General features: G+C 70.0%; 4 protein-coding genes across 4 annotated transcripts in view; 3 read left to right on the top strand and 1 right to left on the bottom strand.

Annotated features, from left to right (window-relative positions):
• Positions 1-9998, top strand: part of RABL6 (RAB, member RAS oncogene family like 6) — an 18094-nt gene extending 8096 nt beyond the window's left edge. Inside the window, exons 3-15 of the mRNA XM_040225585.1 lie at positions 794-841; positions 1149-1201; positions 2036-2127; positions 3864-4004; positions 4482-4587; positions 5679-5782; positions 6530-6822; positions 7056-7206; positions 7752-7967; positions 8039-8273; positions 8501-8672; positions 9214-9272; positions 9347-9998. Of these exons, the coding sequence (XP_040081519.1) occupies positions 794-841; positions 1149-1201; positions 2036-2127; positions 3864-4004; positions 4482-4587; positions 5679-5782; positions 6530-6822; positions 7056-7206; positions 7752-7967; positions 8039-8273; positions 8501-8672; positions 9214-9272; positions 9347-9544 (1868 nt within the window). The 3' untranslated portion in view covers positions 9545-9998. The remainder of the gene's footprint in view (positions 1-793; positions 842-1148; positions 1202-2035; positions 2128-3863; positions 4005-4481; positions 4588-5678; positions 5783-6529; positions 6823-7055; positions 7207-7751; positions 7968-8038; positions 8274-8500; positions 8673-9213; positions 9273-9346) is intronic.
• A 1741-nt stretch (positions 9999-11739) lies between these two features.
• Positions 11740-16825, top strand: AJM1 (apical junction component 1 homolog). The gene is made up of 2 exons (XM_040225550.1): positions 11740-13092; positions 13168-16825. Exon 2 carries the CDS (start codon positions 13220-13222, stop codon positions 16145-16147), a length of 2928 nt encoding a protein of 975 aa, XP_040081484.1. The 5' UTR covers positions 11740-13092; positions 13168-13219; the 3' UTR covers positions 16148-16825.
• Positions 16826-17629: 804 nt separating this feature from the next.
• Positions 17630-18232, bottom strand: LOC120852328 (vegetative cell wall protein gp1-like). Its single transcript, XM_040225746.1, has one exon. It carries the CDS (start codon positions 18230-18232, stop codon positions 17630-17632), a length of 603 nt encoding a protein of 200 aa, XP_040081680.1.
• Positions 18233-18536: 304 nt separating this feature from the next.
• On the top strand, positions 18537-19985 carry PHPT1 (phosphohistidine phosphatase 1). Its single transcript, XM_040225632.1, has 3 exons — positions 18537-18768; positions 19145-19269; positions 19750-19985. The coding sequence occupies exons 1-3, from the start codon at positions 18609-18611 to the stop codon at positions 19840-19842; spliced, it is 378 nt and encodes a 125-aa protein (XP_040081566.1). The 5' UTR covers positions 18537-18608; the 3' UTR covers positions 19843-19985.
• Positions 19986-20116: the final 131 nt, after the last annotated feature.

Consider the following 20116-nt stretch of genomic DNA (forward strand, 5'->3'; position numbering starts at 1 on the left):
GTGACCAGAATGGCGGGTCCCCTCCCCTAACCCTAACCCAGGCGTGAGCAGGATGGCGGGTCCCCTCCCCTTGTGGGGGTCGGTGACCGCTGGTGCCCTGTGGGGAGGCAGGGGAGCTGCTCTGCGTGCTCAGGAATCATGACAGTAAAAGGCCTTTGAGCCGTTTTAAACATCTCCTGTCATCGAAAAACCAGGTCCCGTGAGCCGGCAGCAGGACACCCAGGCCTTGGCAGGCCTTCCGCCTCCCTCCCGGCGCCCCCCAGGCACCGTCTGGGCAGCCTTGCAGGCTCGGTGTCACCCTGCCCCAGCTGCACCAGGCCCCACCCCCAGGGTGCCTCTTCTCAGTTCGGGATGAAGCTCTGTCCCTCCTCTGGGTGGCACGCATGTCTCTCCCTTTTCCCCACAGGATCCTGGGGAGGTGGGTAGCCCCCCGACCGCCTGGGGACATGCCCCAGACCTGACCCCAGACTGGCGACTCCGACACCGCTGCCAAAGAGCAGCTGTGGATTCACTGGGATCAGGCCTTCCCCCAGCAGCCAGGGGCTACAGGGCACTGGCTGGGCACAAGCCTGCCCCAGGGGCACCTTTAGGACCCGGGGTCCTGTCGCCTGAGCTCGCGTCCAGATTGCTCCCCACCTTCCAGGAAGGAGCGTCCCGGACGCCGCGCCTGCCGCCTGTGCAGGAGCCCTGGGGGCGGCGCCCAGGGGCACCATGGCGTCTGCACGGCTTGGAGGCCCGTCTTTGAAACCGCAGGTTGACGCTGGGTGCTGATCCTGCTGTTCTCCCGTTTCAGCCACTGATGACATCGTGAAAGTTGAAGTCTGGGATGTCGTTGACAAAGGTGAGTCGCATCCACCGTGAGCCTGCTTTTTCTCTCCCGGGCTCTCTTCACCCTGCAGCTGTCTCAGCGGCTCTTCCGCTGCCCCCTCGACCCAGCTCCCAGGCAGGCTCGCTGCTGGCTCCAGGAGCAGGCTGCCTGGCCTGAGGCCGGGCTCCCTGCCGGCTGTGACGTCAGGTGCTGTGACCTCTGCTGCCCCGCGGGCGCGAGGCCCCTGCTGGGGGGCGGGGCACAGGGAGAGGCCGCCCCCCGCTCACGCTGTCCTCAGGCACAGCGCCTCCAGCCGTGACTCTGTCCGTCTGTCCTTAAGGAAAATGCAAGAAGCGAGGGGACGGGCTGAAGATGGAGAACGACCCCCAGGAGGTGAGCTGGTCCATCCCACGTGGCCCCGACTTCCCGCGGCGGTCGTGAGCAGGCGTCTGTGCTTCAGCCCCTCTGCCCGCCGGGCCCGGCCCTCCCCAGGACTGCATCTGCTGGCGCTGGAGGGACGCAGCGGCCACTCCCGTGCAGCCTGGGGTCGCGTGGGGTGGCAGACTGACCCGAGCTGCTGCTGACGTCTGTGACCCCGCCTCACCCACTTGGGGCTGCGGTGGCCTGGGAGGTGTTCAGGTGGAGACACTCACATTCCACTCCTGGCGCAGAGGCCCGGGCCCGTACAGGCACAGGCGCGCCGCGGGTGTAGCCGGGCACACGTGGACTGTCTGTGGTTCCCCGAGGACCCCCCCATGACTGGCAGCGGCCCTGACCTGACGGTCTCTGCCAGCTTCGAGGGCCTGCTGTTCACGGCCTCCTCTCTGACAGCGGGCCGGAGGGTTCCGTGAGCTCCAGCCCAGCTCCCTGACCTTTGTGGGCACGTTGTTGTACTGCCCCAGCACCACAAGCTCACTGGTGTGAGTTGTGGAAGGTTCCTGGGTCTGCGTCCCCAGGTCTGGGCCGCACTTCAGCTCACTAGTCCCCGCGGCGGCACCTGTGAGCCCGGTGCATAGGACCCTGCCCGCAGGCAGCGCACACACCCTCGTCTGAGGGCAGGCTCTGCGTGGCTGCACCAGTTAGCCTTGCGTTGACTGTTTTTCCCAAAAAAACCCCCAAAACAGCTGATGTCTTTTCAGTTTAAAAGACATATTCAGCGCTTGCCAGGAGGTGGGCACTCACGTGTGGGTCATGGCCCGTCTCTGAGGTTTGGTTCCCCGTCTGCAGGCGGAGTCCGAGATGGCCCTGGACGCGGAGTTCCTGGACGTGTACAAGAACTGCAACGGGGTGGTCATGATGTTTGACATCACCAAGCAGTGGTGAGGACGCTGGCTTGTGAGGGCATTGTGACGCCCAGCGCTGCTTCAGGGCCAGCCTGGGCTGGGAATGCCGCCGGCCTGGGGGCCGCGGCACTCGAGTCTGGAAGTGGGCTAGGTGGGGTGCTCATGTCTGCACTGGACAGCAGGCTGGGGTCGGGGAGGCACACGCCCCCAGCTGTGCAGCCGTGCTGAAGACACCGTCTCAGATGCGCAGCTTCGAGTGGTCGCTTCTGTTGGGGCCCCCAGATCCCACATTCCTGGGCTTGCTGGGGGGGCCACACCGCTGTGGCTCATCACAACCGAGGCTCAGGAGCAAGATGAGCAAAGAGGGACGTGCAGAGGTGTGGGGGCACCCTTTGCCGGCCCCGAGGGTCGTGTCCCTGTGGGTTCTTGTAGGAGGGGCCTCGCCCCTTGGCTCTGAGCTGTGACAGCACCACCTGTAGGGGGGCGGCCCAGCGCCAGGCCCTCCCGAGGCCCGGGACCCTGGCTCTGGGGGGAGGCTGGTGGCCGACAGGAGCGTCCTCCCCGCATGACTCGGGCCGGCCTTGCCAGAGGCCTTTCCAGGCTGGTAGCCTCGAGGCTGCACACTGCCCGGAGAGGAGACGAGGGGGAGGTGCAGTGGCTGCCCAGCTGGGGACGCTCAGAGCAGTCCAGCCTTCCCCGCAGCCGCCGCTGAGACCTGCTGGGACGCGGCCCCTCCCAGTGTGGGCGCTCCTTTACCACGGGCCCCCCGCATCACGGCTGGACAGTCTCCCAGGCTTCACCCACTCACCCCAGGGTGCCTGTCAGTGACTTGGGTGCCTGGCATCCAACACACTCCAGCCTCAGCCAGCGCTCTCGGGACCCGGCCTCCCACCTGCAGGGACAGACAGCCCAGTGCCCGCGGAGGACGGGGCACCAGTCCACGTCAGTGGCCTCTAGTGGCGGCAGGGCGCCCAGCAGGAGGGGGAGCTGCGTGCCGGAGCTTAAGGCCGGACCCCTGCAGGAGCAGCGGCTCTACCTCTGGGCACAGCTGGGTGGGGGCCCAGCCCGGGGCCAGGGGTGCCATCCCGTCCTGGGAGCAGCAGGGCTGCTGGCACGGCCCCACGGGCCTCGTGTGCCCTGTCACCGCTGCCGAAGTGCCTGGCTGCAGCTGGATGAGCTGTGACCAGAGGCCAGGAGGGCCCCATGGGGAGCCAGGCGGGCGGGCAGGCGGGACAGACGTCCCTGCACCTCAGGCTGCCGGCCGGGGAGGGGGCGGCAGGGAGGCTGAGCCCACCCAGGAGACCCGGTGCGGGTGGGGGGGTTCGTGGACCCAGAGCACCAGGGAGCATGGCTCTGCTCGGCTCCCACAGCACTGGGCGCTGTCCCCGTCACCAGAAGAGGGCACTGGGACACGCCAGCGTTGCCAGTCGGGTGGCTCTGTGCACAGAGCGTGCACACAGCAGCCAGAGGCGGCGGGCTCCTGGTCAGAGCGCCCTGGATCTGGGCGGGGGGCGCATTTCCTTGCTCATCACTCAGGAGACAGGAGTGCGGGCCCCATGCCAGGACAGCCAGGGCCCCCGCCCCCACCGAAAGCAGCCCAGGCACACGGTTCCAGCAGGGGGTGTGGACGGGTCTGGGGACACACGGGTACAGGGCGACCCCTCGGGGTGGCTTGCGGGGTGTATGTCGTGCACCCTGGGGGTCCTGTGACGCTGCGCCCACACCCTTGAGTAGAGGCTCAGGCAGGCCTCTTCCCCCCCATGTTCCCCGAGGACCTTCAACTACATCCTGCGGGAGCTGCCCAAAGTGCCCACGCACGTGCCCGTGTGTGTGCTGGGGAACTATCGCGACATGGGCGAGCACCGCGTCATCCTGCCCGACGATGTGCGCGACGTCCTGGACCGCCTGGACAGGTGGGCCCACACCTGCCCCCAGACACACCCGTGCCCCCCCCCCCAGGCCACCCCGGGCCACCCCCCCCGGGCTGCACCTGTCCCCCTGGATAGGCCTGCTGCACTGCCCCTGCCCGAGCCCTGGCCACCCCCCTAGCTGCAGGGCCCCCGGCCCTCCTGGAGACTGGCTTGGGCAGTGTCAGGACCGAGCAGCCCCAGTGTGTGGTGGGAATGTCCCCCTCCCCCATCCCTGGGACCAGCACAGGTTGGGTGCACAGAGAGGCCCTGCAGGGCCAGACGGCCCCAGCAGCCGGTCTGGGCGTCCACCGGAGGGCGCCCTGTGGAACAGAGCCGTCTGAACCTCACCTCTCCACCTGGGACGGTGGGCCCATCACCTGCTGGCTGACCCAGTGTGCCGGGGCACTGACCCCAGGACGGCCTGGCCCGGGTGTGTCCTCGGCTGCCTCAGGCTCTCTGTCTCTGCTCTCCTGTGAACAGGCCTCCAGGATCCTCTTACTTCCGCTACGCTGAGTCCTCCATGAAGAACAGCTTCGGCCTCAAGTACCTGCACAGGTTCTTCAACATCCCCTTCCTGCAGCTTCAGGTGAGTGCTGCTGGCAGGGGCGGGGCTTGGAGCCGCGGGGGCGGGGGGGGGGGGGTGCCCCAGGCTGGTCGGGGAGCTGGGCCCTCCCTCACGTGTCTACACGGGTCCTTTTTGGTGCCGGGGCCTGTGGCAGTGACCAGCCCTTGTGGGCGCCCCGCTGTGGGCCTGGGCACTCTGCCAACAGCTGCAGGGGCTGAGAAGCCCCCGCCCTCCCCCACCTAGCCGGCCGTCCTCCCTGGAGTCCACTCTCCCTTTTGTTGGGGGATGCTCTTAGATTTATAGAAAAGGCCCAGGCTCTGTGTGCCCTGGCGCAGCTCGCCGCCGCCCCGCCCTAGCGTTAGCCCCACACGTCGCGGTCACAGCTCTGCAGACTGCAGTGGCCCTGCAGATGTGTCTGATCTTAGACAAGCGATCGGCTTTCACGGCGAGACCCGGGAGGTGACAGCCCTGCTCGTCACGGAGTGCACACACACAGCACCCCATGGTCCGTCCCTGGGGTGCTGGCCTGTGGCTCTTGCCGCCGCAGAGGCCTCTTGCTTCCTCTGAAAGGGCGCAGAGCTCACCACTGAGAGCAGCCATCTTTCCTTCCCTCTCGCCTTCTGAAGAGAGGAGGCCCCTGAAGGCCTGGATGCGGGCACTCGCCCTTCACCTGCCCTTTCCCTGGGGACCCTGGCGGTTGATCTGGGTCACCTTAGGGGTGCCTTGAGCTTCCTGTCAGAGCGCAGCCTGCACGCAGTCACAAGGAAACACCCCCAGCGAGGACTGAAGGGCGGAGGCGGGCGGAGCAGAAGGTGGGAACCGCCCTGCCCCGGAGCACTGGGCTGGCAGGAAGTGCGTGTCTCAGCAAGTGCTGGAGCTTCTCGAACCTCAGGGCACCTGTGTGAATGGGATGTCTCGGGTGCTTCAGGCACGTCGCGACGACCTCTGCCCCTCGAGCCTCACGGAGCTACCGAGGCACCTCACCGGCCCCTGGGCACGGCCCTGCGGGCTCCCGGCTCCGCGGCAGCCTTGTCCATCAGGGGCCGCCAGGCTGAGGGGCAGTCGATCATCCCGGGATGGCCCCGACTCAGCCTCCTGCTTCCTGTCTGCAGAGGGAGACGCTGCTGCGGCAGCTGGAGACGAACCAGCTGGACATAGACGCCACGCTGGAGGAGCTGTCCGTGCAGCAGGAGACGGAGGGCCAGAACTACGGCCTGTGCGTGTGGCCCAGGCGCGTGGGCGGCTTGGCAGGGGGGCGGGGGCTAGGCGGGGGGTGGGCACACGGGGCCTGGCCCGCTCCAGCCCGGCTCTGCACCTGGCGGGCCACATGTGCGCGCCGCCCGCCACGTAGGTGTGTCTGCATGAGGAGTTGCTGCTCGGAGAAACCGCCGTCAGCTCTGAGTTGGCACAGGCCTTGGGCCTTGCTGCAGTCAGGCCTCAGCCCTTCCTGGGAAGCAGACGAGACAACAGCTCTTCCCCAGCCTCCCTGGGATGGGAGGTCGGGCACGTGGGCTCTGCCGCCCCGCCCACTGAGCACTTCCGGCTGGGCCTGCCTCGCTGGGTGTGATGGGCGCATGGAGTGGCCGCCTGTCTCAGGGGTGAGGGAGGGGGTGTTCAGGCCTGGTGCGGCTGTGGGCACCGGCTGCCTGGCCCCCACTGCCTCTGTCCAGACCAGCCGAGCTGCTGGCCACCCCAGCCCCTGCCAAGACCCGTCTCCACATGCCAGCCTAGAGGCAAGGACGCCGGCTCTCCGTTGCGCACCTTCTGTTTGAAACCTCGTCCCCCCAGAGGAAGGCCCTGCTCAGGCTTCTGTGCCACCAGGGTCCTCAGCCAGGGGGAGGTGGTGCCCAGGACCTCATGTCCCCGCACGGGGCGGGCGGAGCACTCACACGGGGAGGGCCGTGTCAGGGCAGGCAGTGTGCTCACACGGGGCGGGCGGCGCTCACATGGCCCGTTCCCGCAGCTTTCTGGAGATGATGGAGGCGCGCAACCGTGGCCATGCATCCCCACTGACCACCAGCGGGCAGAGCCCGTCCTCCGGCTCCCAGTCCCCTGTGGTGCCTCCAAGCACAGTGTCCACCGGGAGCTCCAGCCCCAGCACGCCCCAGCCGGCTCTGCAGCCGCCCTTCCAGGCCCCCCCGGCGCCCGCTGCCCCCGCTGAAGCCCCGCCCCCGCCAGCCGCACCTCCCCGACGCAGCATCATCGCTCGGCTGTTCGGGGCCTCGCCCACAACAGAGGTGGCCCCCCCGCCCCCAGGTAGGCCCCACCCCGTGGGACGACCACCCCCAAGGAGGACTCCACCCCAGGGGAGGCCCGGAGGCAGGCCCAGGCTTCCTGAGCAGGAGCAGCCCTGTCTGTCTCCCTGGCCCCGGGAGGGACAAGGTCCCCCATTCTCCTACTCAGGTGGCCCTGCAGCCCAGCCACACCATCCCACTCATGGCCCAGCGGGAGGGGGTCACTGAGCACAAGCTGGCACCTGCTGTCCCCAGAGCCGGCCCCAGCTGCAGAGGCCTCCGCAAAAGTCCAGAACGTGGAGGACTTCGTTCCTGAAGACAGCCTGGACCGCAGCTTCCTGGAGGACGCAGCCCCCGCCAAGGACGAGAAGAGACTGGGAGCCAGGGGACCCCCAGACAGCGACAGGTGAGGGCAGGGCCCGGAGGCAACGGGCAGCTGGGGTCATCCTCAGCCTGGCCCTCTTGCCTGTCAGGCGTGGACTCCGGGAACACACACCCATTTGGGCGCTGGGACAGAGCAGAGGTGCGCGGAGGAGGAAGAGCAGCAGCAGGCCACAGCCTGACTCGGTGTCGCGGCTCAGCAGGCGTCCCCCTTGCCTGACCCTGGGCTGCTGCCGCTTAAGAGCACGGGCTGGGCCTGGTGGACGGAGCACAGGGCCAAAGAGCCGTTGTGCGCTTCTCCCTGGGGGCAGGGTAGGTGCGCAGGGGAGGCTCGGGCTTGTGGCCGCCTGCAGCCCCTCAGCGTACTCTTCCCAGCACCTTGTCCCCTTCAGACCCACCCCCCACCGCTGCCTTTCTCACACGTGTGCCCCCCACCACAGGGCCGCCTCCAGGCCACCTTGGCAGCGGTGCCTACACAGGGCGGAGCAGGCCCACAGGCCCAGGCCTGAAGGCCAGAGTGGGTGCTCTGGGCCCTCCTTGTGACCTCTGACTGCCCCGCCCTCCCTGCAGTGATGGGGAGACCCCGGCAGGGAACCCGATGGTGGCAGGCTTCCAGGACGACGTGGACCTTGAAGATAAGCCTCTTGGCAGGCCCCTGCCACTCACGGGCCCCGTCGCCAGCGAGGACATCACTCTGTCCAGCGAGGAGGAGGCAGAGGAGGGGGCAGGGCACCCCAAGGCCGCAGTCCTGGCCCCCCAGAAGTGCCCTGAGCCAGAGACCAGGAGGTGTGTGGGGGCCCCCGGGGGAGGGAAGGCAGAAGGCGGCCTTGGCTCCTGACGCCCCTCCGTGTCCCCAGGTCCTCCACAAAGGCCTCGGGGCCACCCCGGGACACGGCTCCCAGGGCGGCAGAGCCCCGCCAGCCAGGCAGTACCAAGCCCCGCCCCGAGGGCCCCGCTGGCGGGCTGGAGGAGGGCACGGACAAGCCAGCGTCGTCAGAGAGCGATGCCGAGGGGCCCATTGCCGCCCAGATGCTGTCCTTTGTCATGGATGACCCGGACTTTGAGAGCGACTCAGATGCCCAGCGGAGAGCGGTGAAGACCAGCCTTGCGCCCCTGCCCCCTGCGAGCCCAGGACAGCTGGTGGGGGGGCGGCGGCAGTGGACGTGCCGCATGAGACGTGGGGGCTCCCAGGGCACGGTCAGGCCCGTCACTGGGGGGGGCCCTGGCCCGGAGTCTGGGGGTAACGGGAGCCCCTGGGGGTCACATGACAGCCAGGGGGATGTGGGGGTCTGCGGCTGACCTGCCTGCTCCCTGTGCAGGGCGAGTTCCCCGTGCGAGAGGACCTCTCTGACCTGAGTGATGAGGACGCTGGCCCCGTGCAGCCCCCCGCGCCCCCCAAGCCCTTGGTCCCCTCCTTCAGACTGAAGGACGACTCCGACCTCTTTGGGCTGGGGCTGGAAGATCCTGGCCGAGGAGACAGCAGTGAGCAAGGTAGCTGCGTTGGGCCCGCCCCCTCCTGCCAGGCGCCAGCTGACCTTGCCCCTCACCCTGAACCCGGGGCTCTGAAGCAGGGGCAAGGGGGCCGCAGGCAGGCCCCCACCAGGCCCCAGCCGCGCTCTGCGTGGCCCCGCTGTTCTCTGAACACCTCCCAGCTCCCCAGGCACCTGACCTGCAGCCACACGGGAGGCCTTTGCAGGCGCGGGCGGTGGGCGGGAGCGCTTACGGGCTGCAGTCCTGCCCTGCCTTTGTGGCCTTCTGCAGAGAGAGGGCCAGTCTCTGGGCTGCTGGAGCCTAGGAACCCACCTGGGGCCTCCCTCGTCCCCAGAGCAGAGAGGAAAGGACGTCTGTCTGCAGGAGCGGCCAGGGCAGAGGCTGCAGGACTGGGTGCTGGCTCTCAGCTGTGCTCACGCTGAGGACCCAGGGACCCTGGCTCAGACGGGACCTGCCCACCAGGCTGCAGTCCCCTGCCAGGCCCAGGGTGGGCCTGGGCCTGGCCTCGGGCTGGGGCACTGATACCACCTCTACTCTGCAGATAAGGAGGGCAGGCCCCCCGTGAAGGAGAAGAAAAAGAAGAAGAAAAAGGGCAGAGAGGTACCCAAACCCCGGTGTGCCCTGGGGTGGCAACGCTCGCCCAGCCGCCCTGACGCTGTGGTGTGTTCCTGCAGGAGGAAGACAAGGCGGAAAAGAGGAGGAGCAAGCAGAAGAAGGGCCGGGAGCGGGCGGATGACAAGGGCAGGGATGAGCGGCGGCGGCGGCAGCCCCGCGGCCCGCAGAGGACCGCGCTGGACGAGCTGGAGGCCTTCCTGGGCGGCGGGGCGCCCGGCGGCCCCCTCCGCGGCGGTGGCGACTACGAGGCGCTCTAGGCCTCGCCCCGCGGACCTCGGGCGCCCAGTGCGCTGGGGCTGGGCCTGCCCTGCAGGGAGGGGCGGCGGGCAGCCGGCCCCCCGCGCTTCTCAGGGATGGGACAGGCCGAGGAGGCCCGTGAGGCTGTTTACAGGAGGGGGGGTGCGTCCCCGCCGGCCCCTGCTCGCCCCCGGCCCGCCGCACGCGCTCACCTGGCCTGCTGCATGCGGGCCGCCCCTGTTTCCCGCTGCGGCTCGGCCGGCGCTGCAGGCCTCTGACCCCGGATCCCGGGACCTCTGCGCGCTGAGGCCAGGCAGTGCTGGCGCCCCTGCGAGGGCGGCTCTTTGCAGGCACGGCGTCTGGCTTTGCACCTGAGCTCGGGCATGCGCGGACCGAGCAGGAGGCCCTCAACACATGTGTCCCTCGCTGTCCTTCCGCACCACTTGGACCATAAAGCTCTCCTGTTTTACTGCGCGTCTGTGTGCTGCTGCTGGTGCCAGGGGCCCTGCCCAGGTCAGCGTGGGTGGGCAGGAAGGGCCCGGGCTCCCTGCCTACAGGCCACGGGGCCCTTCTCCCGGCGAGGTGACTGCTCTCAGGGTCGGAAGCCTCAGGCAGGCCCAGCCCCACTTGCGCCGTGCTGTCCAGGCTGGCCAGCACAGCTGCCCTCCGCAGACCTGGCCCCACCCTTGAGGGGGGCGGTGCACCCCTGCTCCCACCTGGTACTGACCTCAGCCCCGCAGGCTCCGGCTGTCAGCAGGGCCCCTGCGCCACCCGCAGTTGCCAGAGAACTGCCTCTTCCGAAGGCGCAGAGTGCTTTCTAAGGCCGGAGAGGGGCTGGTTGGCAGGCCACCCTCTCCCCAGTTCAGGTGCCTAGAGAGCGCCACACCCAGGACACAGACGGCCAGCCAGGGCTGGGTGGGGGCTGGACACCACACTGACCCACAAGGCTGCCTGTAACCCAGCTGGTGAGGCTGGCTGTCCTTGCGGTGCCCACGAGCATGAGGATCAGACCTGGAAGTGGCCCAAGGCCCCCTCAGCTGACAGGCCCGGAGCGTGGCCGACCCCACCCTGGGGAGCCGCGGGCACCAGTGCCCTGCCCGTCTGCCAGCCTGGACTGTTTACTGGTTCAGCCTCGTGTGAGGGGCTGGACGGGGGGGGGGGGGGGTCACCATACAGTTCCGGGGTGTGCACACCTGACCGGGGCAGTGTGCCCTCCGCCTGCCTGGACACTGGACACGCGGGGCAGGGGCGCCTGTCCTCCCGGGGAGGCCGCACAGCCGGGGGACAGGAAGCAGCAGGCCCCTTGGGGGTGCCCACGTGCCCAGGGAGAGCTTGGCGCAGACAGGCCTTCAGCACAAAGGCCAGCAGGGCGTGGGGCTGCCCATCTGCTCCTGCCTAGGCTGGCCGCAGGCATGAATTCCGGGAGCTGTCCGCAGCGCGGCCAGGACTTGGGCCGCCTCCAAGGCCGGCCAGGCTGCCAGCTGCCCTCCAGCAGGTGTCCGGGAGGTAGGGGCGGGCAGGATGGGCCAGGTGCTCCTCGGCCCGAGGTCTTCTCCCTGGACCCCAGGCCTGTACCTTGAGGGCGCAAAGAGCCCTCACCGCGCACCCGGCTCGGCCCCAAGCAGGAGCCAGCGCGCCACGCAGGTCCCCGGCCCACCGCGCGGTCCCTTTAAGTGCAGTCCCGCCGGCCGCCATCGGGGGCAGCACCGAGCGGCCCGGCAGCCTCACGCCGCTGCCTCGAAGCTTCTGCCGGTGCCGGGGCCGCGGCGGCGCGGGGGACGGCGGAGCGCGCGCGGGCCTGCGCAGATCGCCGGGCGCGGTGCGGGAGCACCGCCCAGGTAAGGGGTCCAGGCCGCTGCCCCGCGGATCTTCCGTGAGTGCGGCGCCCACGAGGACAGGGGACGCTGAGCCTTGGAGGACAGCGGTCCCCACCCCTGGGGGCTCGGGGCTGGGCCGGGCTGCGCGCCGGGGAGAGCCACCCGCCGGGCTCCTTAGGCCTGGGACCCCGGCGGGGGCGGACCGTCCCATCCCCAAGGGAAGGGGTGTCGCCCAGTCTGGCTCCTCGGGGCCGCGGCAGCGCCAAGGCCAGGCTGTCACCTCCCTGGGGCGGAGCCTCATACCCTGTCATCCAGCCCCCAGTCCTGGCCTGGCTTCAGGATGGGAGGGGGATGGGCCTGCAAACCAGGGACAGGTGGGGGGAGGGTGCTGAGATGGGGACAAGCACGGCCTGGTGGCCCTGACCCAGGGGGGCAGCTCTGCTGGCAGGAAAGCCCTGGCACACTGGGGACACAGAGGGTCAGCCAGACCAGAGGTCCTGCCAGGTGAGCGCCCAGCTCCCTGCTTTTCCAAGCTCACCTTGGAGCATGCTCCCCCAGCCTGTGAGGAGGTGGAGCCCCTGTACCATTGTCTGAGCCACCCCCCCTCCACCCCTAGCCTCTGCAGACTGGGCACCCAGAGAAGCCGCTGGCCCAAGTCTGAACGTGGGCCTGGTACAGAGGGGTGGACCCCAGCTCAGCCTGCATGCGGGGGCATGGAGCCTCAGGTTTCCATGGAGCTCTCCCGTGATGCTGTGGGGAGGGCCTGTCTGAGAATTGTGGGTGGCAGGGGCTCGATCCATCCACCACCCTGCCTCCCCTGCTGGCGGCCTCCTGACCTGCTGCGCCGCTCGGGGACCTGGAGGCAGCCTTGAGCTCCTTGAGCTCACACACCCCTACGTGGTCCGGCAGCCAGGGCCTGGTTTCTGCTGCCACGCGCTCGCTGCAAAGATGGAGGGGTCGCTCTCCCGGCCTTGTCATGACAGCCCCAAAGAGCTTGGTGGGTTTCAACCACTCCAAAAAGGGGGAGAGTCAGAGGCGGTTCCTGCAAAGCAAGGGGAGCTTTGGGGCCCAGGTATGAGCTCCAGAAGCACGGCTGTGGCTAGGGCCACATGTAGACTGAGGGCAGGGCAGCAAGCCCGTGAGCCTCCGTGCCACGCCTGGGCCTCACGGGGCCACTTCAGGGCCCGCAGGGGCCTCTGAGCTGGGCCTTGACACAGCGCTGGCGGACCGATGCATGTCCAGCCGCGCCAGTTGTGGGGGCGGGGGGTGCAGGAGGCTGGTTAAGGTTGCTGAAGGCTGGGGCCAGGGGCTTCAGACTGCAGCATGGGGGGACTGCTCTGCACCCGGCGTTAGGAGGGGGCTTCATCACCGGCTTTACAGGACCCAGCACCTTAAAGCAGTCTGTGAAGGCCCCCAGTGAGCACACAGTTGTCCCACCTGTGGGCACCAGTAGGGTGGTCCTGGGGCACTCTCTTCCTACCCCACTGCTGGCCTGTCCCTGAAAATGGGGTCCACCCCAGCCTGCCAGTGGTCACTAGTGAGCACCGGAGCTCAGGGACCGCTGCAATGACGTCCCCTTTCTGGTCACTCACCTCCTCCCAGCAGAAAGTGGCCCGGAAAGGATGGTGTGGAGGAGGGGGCAGGACCCGAGTGGCTGGACAGCTGGGCGCCCCCTGCAGGTGCCTGGGACGCCGGCATGGAACACAGGCCTGTGGCCGCAGGCCTTGGCTGCCTCCCGGGCCGTGCCCCAGGTAAGCCGGGCCAGCGCTGGGGGTTAGCGGGGCCTGGGCTGCAGAGGGGCCGCCCTGACCCGCGTCTCCCCTCAGGGCGAAAGCCCCGAAAGGCCGAGTGAGCTGACGCCTGGAGACTTCTTTTAAGATGACCCGCACCGACCCGCCGGATCTGCTGGTGTCGACCGTGTACCAGGACATCAAGGTGGCGGCCCCGGGGCCCGTGTCGAGGCCCCCGCCATGTGAGGGCTCCATGGCCCGGCCTGCAGCGCCCGCGCCTTTCAATAAGCGCCACTGTCGAAGCTTCGATTTCCTGGAGGCGCTGGACGGGGTGGCCATGGAGGCCCGCCCGGAGGCACCCCCCGCGGAGCCCGCCGCGCCGCGCGCCCGATCGCGCGACGCTGAGACCCGGCGCCGCGCCCGCTCCAAGAGCGCCCCCCGCGCGCCCCCGAGCCTGGCGCCCGCGCCCGCCTCACCACCCGTGCTGCCGCGCCGAGGCCGAGAAGCGCAGCGAACGGCGCGGGCCGACGCGTCGCCCCGCCGGGAGCCCGCGTACCCCGCGCTGCGCGCGCTCGCCAACGAGCTGCACCCCATCAAGCTACAGCCGCAGCGGGGCGGCCCTGGCCGCATCGCGCCCCTCTGTGCTGCAGCCAACCGCTGCGCGCCAGCCGAGCCACCCGCGGGGCCCGCCCCCCACGTCCGCTGCCGCCTGGACATCAAGCCGGACGAAGCGGTGCTGCAGCATGCCGCCCGGGGCTCACGGCCCTGCGGGCCCCCCGAGACCGCGCCCTGGCCCCGCGCCGCCCCGCAGCTCCACGGCCTCACGGTGCCCGGGCCTCGCCACGTGGCCCTCTCCCGCACTCCCACCCCCAGTGACTCGTACTGCACCGACCCCCGGGCGCTGTACTGCGACGGGCCGCTCCCTGGGCCCCGGGACTACGCAGAGCGCCGGAGTGTGCCCTTCACTACCCCGCCGGGGCCCACCCAGTTCTTCTACACGGAGGAACCCGAGGGCCACCCTGGGGGCTTCATGGCCAGCCCTGGCCCGCCCTTCGACGGCTACTATCCCAGGCCCTTTCTGCCCGAAGAGCCCCCGGGGCCCAGTCCAAGAAGCGGGAGCGGCTACTACGCGGGGGAAGTTCGCACCTTCCCTGTCCAGGAACCACCCTCCCGCTCCTACTACGGGGAGGCCCCCCGCGCCTACGGCCCGCCCTACGGCCCGCGTTATGCCCCCGAGGAGCCTCGAGCCCGCCCCGCCGCCCGCGCGTTTTACACTGAGGACTTCGGGCGGTACCGCAATCGAGAAGCCCTGACGCGGACTTACCCACACCCGCGAGGCAGCCCGGCCTGGGGCGACTGGGGCCCGCGGCCTTACCGCACCCTGCAGGTGGCGCCCCCGCCGGACCCCGGCCCGCTGCTCGCCTCCTGGCACGGCGGCACGGGCACCAGTCCACCCCGGCTAGCGACCGACAGCCGCCACTACTCGCGCTCCTGGGACAACATCCTGGCACCAGGGCCGCGCCGCGAAGACCCCTTGGGCCGTGGCCGTAGCTACGAGAACCTGCTGGGCCACGAGGCGCGGGAGCCGCGGGGCACGTCCCCCGAAGGCCGGCGCCCGCCTGTCGTCGTGAACCTGTCCACCTCGCCCCGACGCTACGCGGCGCTGTCCTTGTCCGAGACGTCACTGTCCGAGAAGGGCCGTGTGGGGGAGGGCCCCGGCCGAAACTGGTACGTCACACCGGAGATCACCATCACCGACAACGATCTGCGCGCCGCCGAGCGTCCGTCCGCTAGGAGCTGGGAGATGCCGGGGAGCCGCCCCCGCCAGTCTCAGCCTGCAGCCCCCGACGGCCCCGCCTCTGGCCGCCAGCGCAGCCTCGAACAGCTGGACGAGCTCATCACTGACCTGGTCATCGACTCGCGGTCCCCAGCCGGCCAGGCGCTCGAGCCCGCGTCCGACGGCCTGGGCCGCCAGCTACGGCGCCTGCTCGACTCGCGGCCCTCGGGGCCCGGGGGCCCGGCGCTTGCGCCGCGCTCTCCACCTGCGTCCGCAGGTAGCGCCGAAGAGCCCGCGGGACAGGGGCGGGCGGCCGACGCCTCCCCTGAGCCCAGCGCCGACGAGGACGACCTGATGACGTGCTCCAACGCGCGCTGCGGGCGCACCGAGACCATGTTCAACGCCTGCCTCTACTTCAAGTCCTGCCACAGCTGCTACACCTACTACTGCTCGCGCCTGTGCCGCCGCGAGGACTGGGACGCGCACAAGGCGCGCTGCGTGTACGGCCGCGTGGGCAGCGTGTGCCGCCACGTGCTGCAGTTCTGCCGCGACAGCGGCCCGGTGCACCGCGCCTTCTCGCGCATCGCGCGCGTCGGCTTCTTGTCCCGCGGCCGCGGGGTGCTCTTCCTGGGCTTCCCGAGCCCCGGCTCCGCGGACAACTTCCTGCGCTTCGGCCTCGAGGGGCTGCTGCTGTCGCCCACCTACCTGTCGCTGCGCGAGCTGGCCACGCACGCGGCCCCACTGGGCAGCTATGCTCGGGAGCTGGCGGCCGCTGGGCGCCTCTACGAACCAGCCGAGTGCTTCCTGCTCAGCGTGTCGGTGGCTGTGGGCCCTGGGGCCACCCAGCCCGGCGCCCCTGCCAGGCCAGCGCCCGCGCCTCGCAGCCCGGGACCCACGGTGCGCAAGTTCGCCAAGGTGGCGCTGGCGGCCGGCAGCCCAGCACGGCCGCCCCCCGCGCGGGGCCGCGAACCCGACATGGAGACGTTGATCCTGACGCCGCCGCCCGGCACTGCGGGCCTAGACCAGGACGGCGAGGCGGGCCGGCGAGCACGCGAGGTGGCCTTCATTCACATCCAGCGAGAGCTGCGGCTGCGCGGCGTCTTCCTGCGCCACGAGTTCCCGCGCGTCTACGAGCAGCTCTGCGAGTTTGTGGAAGCCAACCGGCGCTTCACGCCCACCACCATCTACCCCACGGACCGGCGCACAGGCCGCCCCTTTATGTGCCTGATCATGGCTGCGTCCGAGCCGCGCGCGCTCGACTGGGTGGCCAGCGCGAACCTCTTGGACGACATCATGTGAGCCGCGGGGGAGCGTCCGGCCGGGCCCAGTCCACCCAGGACCCACCCTGAACCCCATCAGGTCCACCAAGCCCCACCCGGTCCGCCAGGCCCCGCCCACATGGCCGCAAGCTCCGCCCCGTCGCGGTCTGCCGAAGCGCCGCCTTTCCCCCCGTTCCGGCCACAACCCTCCCAGTCCCGCCGGGCTCCCTCTCTCCCAGTTCGCCCTCGGGGCTCCCTAGAGGCAGGTCCTCGGCCGCTTGGTGCTCCCCGATGGGAGGCGGGGTGGGTCTGAGGACCAGCCCGCCCTGCCTTTGCGCGGAGGGGTCACCACTGCAGACCCGACCGCGCGTATGCGACTCATCCGTCTGCTCCCCATCTGCAGGGCCTCCCTGGAGCCTCTCCAACCGTGGCTCGCCGTGGTCCAGGAGCCCGAGTTGACCAAAGCCCAGTCCTGTCCCTTTAAACACCCCACCCCACCTGCTTCCTGTAGTCTGGGATGCACCCTGCTCAGAGGCTTTTCCTCCCTAGAGGACAGACACGCTAATCGGTCTCGGTGTGTCCGCATCCCGAGCACTTCGTGGCCTGGTGGGCAGGCAGGGCCGGCGGGGACCTGCGTGGGGCCCTCGCCCCTACTGGGTCGGACCTCGGTACACTGACGGCGCTGCCTGCCCTGCCGCAGGGGTTGGGGCAAGCAGCAGTGAAGGGGTACTAGGGGTGGGGGGATCCTCAACCAAGGCACAAGACACCTAGCCAGAGAGGAGGAGGTCCTGGGCCCGGGAAGCAAAGGGGAGGGGCGCTGGCCAGAGCTCAGACCCGGCAGGGCGTGGGTTGGGCTACCTGCTCCCACCTGGTCGATGGCCCCAGGCGTGCGCCAGAGCAGCCCTAACCTCACAGGCGGGAGCAGGTGCAGAGGCTGGGTGAGCGCGAGCGGCCCAGGAGGCCCTCCAGCTGGGACCCTATCAGTAGTCCTAAGTGAGGACCGAGGAGGAGGTTCGTCCCCAGTCTGGGGCAGGGGCGGGAGCGAGCTACTTCCACAGGGCGGCGGTCCGTCGGAGGCGTGAAGGGCGCAATTGCGCAAACCCCCGCGCTCTAGCTCGCTCTGGCCCCGCCTTGTGGTGCGGGCTGGACGCTCGAGGCTGGAGTGCACGGTCCAGTCCGTTATCCCCGCTCTCGTCGAGGGCTGCCCGCTGGCCCTGGCCCTAGAGGGCGAGGCCCGGCGCCCAGAAGGGCCCTCCTGAAGCCCCAGGCCCCCGTCAGGGCCAGGTGGTGGGAGGCATCGATTCAATTAAATTGTGGGGCCCCACCTCCCACCTCCGATCGCTGCCCGCGCACCCGCCCGCGCACCCGCGCCCATCTCCTCTCGTTCCTTCTCCACCTGCCTGCGCGCCTGCCTCGGCTCCGCGCATTCGCACCGGCCATGCGCCCCGCTTAGCCCCTCCCGCCTTCGCGGCCTCACAACCTGGCCGCCGCGCCCCCTGCCCAGGGGCCTCCGCCTTCGGCCCTACGCGCCGCCCAGGAAGGACCCTGGACTGGGGTTACTTCCAGAGGGGGAGCGCTTTCGAACCAAGGAAAATATAACTCGAATGTAGCCACTGCTGCCTCGTTTTTTGTTCAGAGTGGGTGCGACGTTGAAGATTTTCGGAGCCGTGGGGGGCGGGCCTTCGGAAACAGCGGTGGGAAACCACTGAACAACATGGAGTGGGAGGCCGGAGAGAGGCGGGCTCGAACTCGGTGGGGACGGGGCCGACAGACCGTGGGACTCGGCGCGGACGGGGCCGGGCGACCGTGGGACTCGGCGCGGACGGGGCCGGCAGGCCGCGGGACTCGGCGGGGACGGACGGGGCCGGGAGGCCGCGGGACTCGGCGGGGACGGACGGGGCCGGGAGGCCGCGGGACTCGGCGCGGACGGGGCCGGGAGGCCGGGGGACTCGGCGGGGACGGACGGGGCCGGGAGGCCGTGGGACTCGGCGGGGACGGGGCCGGCAGGCCGGGGGACTCGGCGCAGACGGGGCCGGGAGGCCGCGGGACAGCATGGGGAATACCCGGGCGGGAGGCCCTCAGATACACTGCGGCGACCCGGGAGGGAGCCGAGGACAGCGCGCATGGTCTGCGGAGGGAGTCAGGGCCAGCGCGCGCCCCCTGCGCTTCGTGGGCCGCCCAGCCCCCCAGAGGGGCCCGTCAGCCGCCCCCGACCCGCGCGCAGAGGCCTCTCCGTGCGCTGAAAGGAACCCACACCCACTCCCGGCTCCTTGTTCCCCTTTAAGGGGAGCTGGCGCGGTCACCGCGCTGCAAGGAGCTGGGCCGCGATTGGTTCGTCTGTGCCGCCGGTCGGCCGCACGGTTGGCTGAGGCGCTGGGCCCGGGCAGCATGCCCCCGCGGGATTGGCCAGCGGCCTCCAGGCCCCGCCCCCCCGCGGTCCACGCAGTCAGGGGTCGCGTGGGGCAGGGCCGCGGGCCGTAGGGCTAGCGCGCTCCCGGAACATGGCGGCGGCGGGCCTCGCCCAGATCCCCGACGTGGACATCGACTCCGACGGCGTCTTCAAGTATGTGCTGATTCGAGTCTATGCGGCGCCGCCCTCCGGGGACCCGGCCGGGGAGACCAAAGAGATCGTGCGCGGCTACAAGTGGGCCGAGTACCACGGTGAGGGCGGGGCGGCGGGCCGGGGGCGGGGCCTCGGGCGCTGTGGGCGGGGCCAGCGCGGCAGGAGCGGGGCCGGGAGCGGGGCCGAGAGCGGGGCGGGGGCAGGTAGACCCTGTGCCGGGTCTCCTCGCGGCCCGGCTTGGGTGGCAGGGAGGCATCCAGACTGTCCTGGAGACGAGGGGCTGCCGTGGCCCGACCCCGACTCCTAGTCCAGGGCCCCTGCCCAGGCGCACCCTCTCCTCCCTTTTCTCCCGTCCGGAAGGTCTCTCCTGGGGTCGGGGGCTGCTTAGAGCTAGGGGGCCGCGGTGGGGGATGCGTGGGGAGGGCCTCAGACCCCCTCCGCCCTGGCCGGTGCTGAGCGCCCCTCCCATTCCAGCCGACATCTACGACAAGGTATCAGGCGAGATACAGAAGAAGGGCTATGACTGCGAGTGCCTGGGGGGCGGGCGCATTTCCCACCAGAGCCGGGACAGGAAGATCCACGTGTACGGCTACTCGATGGTGAGCCCGCAGCTGGGGGCCCCAGTCCTGGCTGGGGAACACCCGGCCCTTCTCGCCGACAGAACCCTGCCTCTGGGGACCGCAGCCTCCCAGTTTCCACGCGGCATGACCCAGGAAACATAGGGGGTGGGAGGGAGCCACTGCTTGCCCCCAGTGGGCTGTGTGCTGTTCCTGCCCCGAAGGCCTGGCCAGGCCTCTGTCCTCCGGCGCTTGGAGGCTGCCAGCACGGCGTTGGAGCTCGGATGCCTGCCTTCCCCTTCACCACTCTACCTGCAGGGGCACAGGGCGCCCAGAGCCGGCTCGGCCTCTAGCTGGAGGGCCCTCCCTCCAGGTCGGCTCGCTTTGGAGGCTACCCTTCCCCAGGAGAGTGGCTTGAGTGGCCAGGGGGACGACAGCCTCCCCGGCTGGCCCTTGGTGCCCCTGCTGCCTGGGGGCCCCGCAGCCCGGGCCTGGTGTGTGAGAACCACCTCCTTCCCTCAGGGTTACGGTCGCGCCCAGCATTCTGTCTCCACTGAGAAGATCAAAGCCAAGTATCCGGACTACGAAGTCACGTGGGCTGACGACGGCTACTGAGGCCCACTCAGAACTCTGCCCTGAAGGCCCCTCCCAAGGGGCCGGACTGCACCCCCTGGCACTTTGCCACCCTGGCCAGCCCTCAGGGCCTGGGGCTCCCTCTCGAGAGAATTAAAAGCACCGTCAGCTCTGCTGCTCCCTGAGTGCTGTGTGTCTTGGCGTCTCTGTTCTCAGCGCACCTCGCTGTGCTTCCAGCTGGTGTGGGTGGTGGCCAAGAGCTGGAGGCTGCCCCTCAGCCGACCTGCCCCAGGGGCCCAGGGAGGGGCAGTGCACA

The sequence above is a fragment of the Oryx dammah genome, unplaced genomic scaffold (genome assembly GCF_014754425.2).
Source record: "Oryx dammah isolate SB20612 unplaced genomic scaffold, SCBI_Odam_1.1 HiC_scaffold_25, whole genome shotgun sequence".
NCBI classification, from domain to species: Eukaryota; Metazoa; Chordata; class Mammalia; order Artiodactyla; family Bovidae; genus Oryx; species Oryx dammah.

Excerpts from the sequence above, each read along its gene's own strand:
- AJM1 (XM_040225550.1), top strand. The coding sequence starts at position 13,220 with ATGACCCGCACCGACCCGCCGGATCTGCTGGTGTCGACCGTGTACCAG.
- LOC120852328 (XM_040225746.1), bottom strand. The coding sequence starts at position 18,232 with ATGCGCGCTGTCCTCGGCTCCCTCCCGGGTCGCCGCAGTGTATCTGAG.
- PHPT1 (XM_040225632.1), top strand. The coding sequence starts at position 18,609 with ATGGCGGCGGCGGGCCTCGCCCAGATCCCCGACGTGGACATCGACTCC. Across the intron at positions 18,769-19,144 it reads CAAGTGGGCCGAGTACCACG|CCGACATCTACGACAAGGTA; the intron begins GTGAGGGCGGGG and ends CTCCCATTCCAG. Across the intron at positions 19,270-19,749 it reads ACGTGTACGGCTACTCGATG|GGTTACGGTCGCGCCCAGCA; the intron begins GTGAGCCCGCAG and ends TCCTTCCCTCAG.